Genomic DNA, 6,716 nt, shown 5'->3' on the forward strand with positions numbered 1-6,716 from the left:
TTTAAGAGAAGAAAACAAACAGGCAGGTTGTCATAGGCACAAATACAAACCATCAATTAATGTTACAAATATTTATGGATATGACAGCAATTTTGAAAATACACTCAGGTACCAAGTATGATGGATAAAACTTCTACTATGTCATGTATCTTGATTGGTAGGCAAAAATAATGGTAACAAAAGTTGATGCTGTAGCATTTAATGGGAATCTTATGCAAAAAATGAATAACTTACTGTAATTAAAATGACTTACAGTCAAGTGGACCTGCAAAATTATACTGGGTGACTGTAAATTACAGGATGAAAGATTTCAATGACTTTTTAAGTGAATAAAAAGTTTATCAAAAGTTGCCCTGTAGTATTTGAAAATATTTATAACTATTAATTTCTCCACAGTTTTGTCACTGAACTTTCAGTCACAAATAACATTACTGTAACAGACAGATTATAATTATATGGAAAATTGAAATTGCTTCATCTGCAAACCCTTGAAGGTTAACAGTCCATAAATTAGGAGTCAATGGCTAAATAAACAAACACAATAGGGCACAACCTGGATTGAGATCCATCTGTGAGGCAAGCTGTCGAATGGTCATCTCTGGCTTGATTACAATGGACCTCTGAAAAAATGGCATTCAACGAATCGAAAGTGGTTCAGTGTTGTCTGTACACTTACCATCGACAACAATTATTTTCGTCATCGCTGTAGTGGTAAAAATGTTGTGGACTCACAAGGCACAGCCATTTGAAGTGAGTGCACAACATATTTACCACTTGATGAAGAATATCATTGTCAATACATGTAAGAGTACAGAAAATGCTGAATCACTTTCGGTTTCTTTTTAACCACAATATTCAACGCCAAAGAAAGTTTTTATTTCAGAGCATAACCAAAATAATGGCACGAAGAAAGAGCAAGCATTGTCTATAACGTTCTCACAATATGATTGGTTTATTTCCCAAAATGGGCGTTCCTGATTGGTTATTAAATTGCCTGACAAATTGATGTGAGCGTGACGCGCACAGCATTCTCTAAACTCTTATCGACAATGGAAAATTAGCCAATCAGATTGCGAGATTACAAGCAATTATGGTAAAAAACTATGTTGTTAACTTGTATCAAACTGTAATGTTCCTGTGTTCCATAATTTTTCACAAGGTTGCAGAATTGCACCTTGCAGTTCAACTGCTGAAAGATGTGAACCATCCGGCATGTTAATGATAGCACTCTTTTGACTGAAGTATGAGTACAACTATAAAAGTATGAATTTCCCACTATAATTAGTAAACACATTACTTTTTAAAATAGACTAATACCACCATACCTGACTGCTGTTGTCATTTTTATCGAAAATAATTTTTAATAATTTTTATTGAATGATGGATGCCCTGCTTATAGATATAACTAGTAAATGAACAGTACGGTAGCATTTTATGCATTGCCATCTCACAGCATCTTTTTTGCTTGCCACTACTCTGCAACAAAACTATGCTCTTTAAATGTATTAACTGTGTTGCCTGATGAATCAACAAGATGTCCTCTATACTGTTTGTAACACCTGCAATGTTTGTTTCTGTCTCTTAAAAATATGGTAATTAATTAATTAATTAATTAATTAATTAATAGTTATTATTGTTGTCACTTGACTGTCCCAAAATTAAACAGCTTGATATTTTGTACCTGATATTTTTCTTGTCTTGGTGGTGGTACAGTGTGCTGCCATCTGAACTGTGTAATGGCTCGACAATAGCTCAGACACTAAAAAGGTGGTAAACTGTTAGTTTTGAAACACCTACTTTTCCTTTCTTTATTTTTCTCATGAATTTTCTAGAGTGCTTATAAATATTATATATAGATATTTCAATTTCCTTAGGAATTTGCAGTTTCATGCATATTGATACAAAGTCATGTAGCTACTACAGTACCTGTACAAGTTCTGCGAGGGACTTTAGAAAACTGTAGAGAACACATTATACAACCCGGCCCTTAGGTGCATTCAACTATTATTGTTCAGCGATCGTACACTCTGCTACTTGCTATCTATCAATATATATCCTATCAAGCTATCTTTTGGTGTGAGTCGTCTGCCAAAGTAAGTCTTGATCTTTTCAGAATAATTTGATAGTTTAGTACTGCTGCATGATTGTGATCGATTTTAGAGTTGTAGTGTTTGAATGAACAATAATTTGCACTAGAAGTGCGATTGTCGAGAAGTCTGTTACATGCCAAATAATTCTTAATGATTAATTTGCTGCACATGATGTTAATTTTAGTCTTAATTTTCATTTTTAATTATTGTTGTGCTATTGCTAAGTAGTTATAAGTTACAATTAAATTTTTATTAAGGTTCTATGGAAATCTATTATCACCAAGTTATCATGTTTATGTCACATATTGAATCCCTTAGTAGCTTAGTTTAATACTTTCTAACTTGTATACTGAATTATCATTTTTCAGTTCAAACCCACCACCGCCATCGTAACCATCACCACTACTACCACTGTTACTACTGTAACTGTTACATCGTAAAATTATTGTCGATTGTACAAGTTGTCGTTACTTTGTAACTCAAGGAAGGAAACTGAGATTTTGAACTTTGATTAAATCTGGTTTACATATCACCTGTCAGTGGAGTTCAATTTGTCTATTACCTCACATCAAGTGAGCTACCCCTGTAATTGCTGAAGGTGGTCGGAGTATCTTGCAACCTCTAGAATCTTGGCAATTACAGTAAATAATAACAATGTCACACAAAACTACTGAAAGCGTAACAATCCAGAAAGCCTAATCTTACTTGATGTGACACAATTTTAAATTCCAGCGTGGCATAGTGTCATTGTCCTCTGACTGGAGAGTGAAGTACAGATAATATAATTATAATTATTATTTTATACAGTCAAGCGCCATTTGTTTTACAAAGCTATACAAAATAGACCACGATAGACAATGAATTTTGGTGAAAAGAAACCGAGATAAAATCACAGGACTCCAAGGTTCTTAGACCAGTCAAGTCCACCATTTTATGACCATTACTTAAGGTTTTACTGTTTACAGTTTACAAACAGCAATGTTAAATAATTTCTTTTGAATTTACAATTTTGCTAACCTCTAGGCAAAAGAGCTACAATCATGTAAGTCATTGTTCCAACTGTATATTAACCTTTTGTTGGCGTATTTATAAGAGTTGATACAGTATCTACAAAGTATTGCTATTGTATTGATCAATAAAGCAAATAAAAATAATACTGAATACCACATGCTCCTTTAGGCAGTTATGTTTAAAATGTTTCACAAAGAGCTTCCAGCTTCTGATGTATGGAGCTGTGGAATACTTTTTTTGGCATAGACAACCACAGAAAACCTGAAAATCAAGTATAAGCTTTTAAAAATGGACAATAAGATAATCTCATGATATCCATGCCAACCTGTGTTGAGATTCTAGTTAAATGCAAATTTTAGCTTTATCACTTTCTGTGTGGGAGGCGCGGTGGCCTCATGGTTAGAGTGCTCGACTCCGGATTGAGTGGTCCGGGTTCGGATCCTGGCTGGGGACATTGTGTTGTGTTCTTGGGCAAGACACTTTTGTCTCATGGTGCCTCTCTCCCCCCAGCTGTATAAATGGGTACCGGCGAAATGCTGGGGGTAACCCTGCGATGGACTAGCATCCCATCTAGGGGGGAGTAGAAATACTCCTAGTCGCTTCATGCTAATGAAACCGGAGATAAGTGCTGGCCGGATGAGCCTTCTGGCATGTAAGCACAGACTTGACTTGACTTTACTTTACTATCACTTTCTGTAGAATAGACTCATTGTAAGCGTTTGTTTTGATTTCAGTCAGGTGTCCCAGCCGGGTCTTGACAAACTGTGAGCCAGCAAGTCATGCGAGCCTCACATACCCGGTAACTGTGTGACTCGCACGGCTTGCCATGTTTGCTTGCATGGCTCACTGGCTCGCACAATGTCCATACCAGTCCCAGCCCATGTACATGTACATGTACAGCAGGGATTGGGTACCATTTGAAAACATCATGGTCGCATAGTTTTCCAGAACACATGGCAAGTACGTCACACAGTAGCTTTTTAACCTGTAACAGAAAGCTGTCGCAGATTAAATTATTTGCTTTTAATTATGAGTCAACTGTTTCCACATGACACTACACTTCATGTTCAAGGGCACAACAGTCTGCTTCAGATGCAGTATGAGTCGTATCATCTGTTCTTGATAACATGCATGACGGGATTATTGATACAAATGGAAAATTCATGTAATAGAGGTCCTAGAATAGAGCCCTGTGGGATGCTGTATGTAGGCATGACCATTCAATTTTTTAAATTCAATTTTTATTTTGCCACACTACACACAGGTTTACAAAGGGAAAATATAACGATAGAAGGAAATCAAATTACAAAAAGTGGCTGGGAAGCCTTGATGGAAACCACGAGGCTTATAGAGTAAGGCTTTCCCAACCATGAATAGATAGGACTTTATAAATGGAGAGCCGAGCCATGGTCTGAGGTAATGGCGATAGCTACTAGTATATCATGGTCCATGGTCCCTACTCCAGTGCAACACACTTTACCTGATGAAAGCTTTGAGCTCTAAATCAATATTATTCAAAGTGACCAACAGCCTTGCTATCTCTTATATACAAAGTCATGCCCGTTTACTAAACAATCAAATGTCAAATGGCCTGTTCTCAATCCCACATTAGAAGGCATTAAGTAATTTGTGCCAGGGGTTGCCAGCATCAGTAAATAGAAAACGAAAACGAGACTAATAGAGCATATTCACTCTTCTCCTATTTATTATTTGAATATTATCAACGCCAAGTTTCATGGATATCACTTGGTCGATATTGCATAACACATGGAATAAAAATATTATTATGCTATCAAATATATAATAAACCAAATTTCCACAGATCAAGGGAAAAAATAACATCCAGATGGTTAAAAGTACTTAAAATTAGGCTAAGATTATGGTTCCAATGATTCAAGAACTAAATAAATCAAATGCAACAATTCATTTTCTTTCGTAAAACTGTGCCTAATTTTAGAAAATTATAGGTCAGGCTTTCGTGAAGATTATAGAAAACGAAATTTTCTCTGGACAAGCCTAAGAACTTAAGCTATTTTCTCACCTGAGGTCTTAGCTTCACCCTTATTAATCGATTCATCTTGAAGAAGGCTTCGGTTTAGCAGGATCTGGGACGTGCATGTTTATTGACCGGCGAAATTCATGTCGCCATTAGCTAACATGCAGTATCTCGTCACGTAAAGTGAAACGTTGTGTCTCAATTTCTCAACAAAGGCGGGATAATTCCCGCATCGAGTAGATTTCCTTCGGAAATCGGGATCTAGCCCAGATTTCCGTCGGTTTACTTAGAATCGAGGCAGCTGTCTCTCCCCTCTGTCTGAGACAAGATCAGACACCCACAGTTCTTACGTTACGTTTATGCCTGTAAAATCAACTGAAAGGTCAATTGCTGGTACAAAAAAAAACAACAACAGCAAAAAAAACAGCATGTTAATTTTTTTTGGTAGGCTAGGTATCGAAGAGCCAGAACATTTGCGCATGCGCTGATGGAATGTTTGAACAAGAGAGAAAAACGCAGTACCTCCAGACACCGGCGCTGGAGCGTCGTACCAAACGAGTCATCCCGGGATTTCAGCCCGTGCGACCGCTTTTGGACGCAGTTGGCCCTTCGCTGCTTTCTGCTACCGACCTTGCCTCCCGGTACGGCATTGAGGGAGAGATATGTCGGCCCCTAAACCATATGTGACAAATCCCACGCCTACTCACAGCTCCAAACCGCCCTTGTCAATAAAGCGTAAGAATTAGATGGTTTATATATTCAAGAGAAAAGTCATTTATCTGCCATATGGTAAGCACTGGAGTCGCAAATTACAAAGTATGCGCATGCGCCCTCCTAAAGGTAACATAACATACAGTCATAAGCTTTTTCCGAATAACTACAGGAGCTAATATCTTTGAGACATTACATTTACAGCTAAAATACATAGCATATACAGATACCTACTAAATACATAATATTTAAAGATATATTCATTAAAAAGAAAAGCCGCTGTACAAAATGTAGCCCTGTATTCTCTTTTAAAACCAGTAAACTCATAGGTACGGATAAAATCAGGTAGCGCATTCCGCAACTTAGCTGATACGTAACAAAAAAGAGAACTAAGACCATATCTGCTTATTCCAGGTTTATTGAGTAACAGAATGTTATTTCCGCGAAGATCATGCATAAGAAGGCAACGGGAGAGAAAACGTATTTTTCATATAAGCAGAAAAAAAGCAAAAAAAAAAAAAACAAATACTTTTATCAAGTAATACGAGAAAATTTTGAATGCGCTTATTGCATAGAGCCATTCGATGAGGGCCAGTTTCGTGCTTCTTAAGTTGCCTCGCTCATGCCCAAAAAGAATTCTGGGTAATTCTGCCATTCCATGACAAGGGAACACTCCCGATTCTCATTTCATAGTTTTTTTTCATAAGTGTCGGGCCACCCAGTCCTACCATCAAAATAACGCATCGATTGAAGGTTTTAGCTTTTAAAACTTGCCCAGAATGTTTCAGTAGGTCCTGGGTAGTATTGTAGTCAGTACTACTGGGTAGTATTGTAGTCAGTAGGTCTCGCCTCTGTCTGAGACAAGATCAGACACGCACGGTTCTTGCGTTACGTTTATGCCTATAAAA

The 6,716-nt window shown here is 37.1% G+C and overlaps 1 protein-coding gene across 1 annotated transcript in view; it reads right to left on the reverse strand.

Annotated features, from left to right (window-relative positions):
- The window catches only part of LOC137980369 (translation initiation factor IF-2, mitochondrial-like), a 20,603-nt gene extending 15,312 nt beyond the window's left edge, over positions 1 to 5,291 (reverse strand). Inside the window, exons 1-4 of the mRNA XM_068827787.1 lie at positions 5,143 to 5,291; positions 3,255 to 3,362; positions 1,682 to 1,759; positions 554 to 620 (exon numbers count right to left, since the gene is read on the reverse strand). Coding sequence (XP_068683888.1) covers positions 554 to 620; positions 1,682 to 1,759; positions 3,255 to 3,362; positions 5,143 to 5,178 — 289 coding nt within the window. The 5' untranslated portion in view covers positions 5,179 to 5,291. The remainder of the gene's footprint in view (positions 1 to 553; positions 621 to 1,681; positions 1,760 to 3,254; positions 3,363 to 5,142) is intronic.
- Positions 5,292 to 6,716: the final 1,425 nt, after the last annotated feature.

The sequence above is a fragment of the Montipora foliosa genome, chromosome 12 (assembly GCF_036669935.1).
Source record: "Montipora foliosa isolate CH-2021 chromosome 12, ASM3666993v2, whole genome shotgun sequence".
NCBI classification, from domain to species: Eukaryota; Metazoa; Cnidaria; class Anthozoa; order Scleractinia; family Acroporidae; genus Montipora; species Montipora foliosa.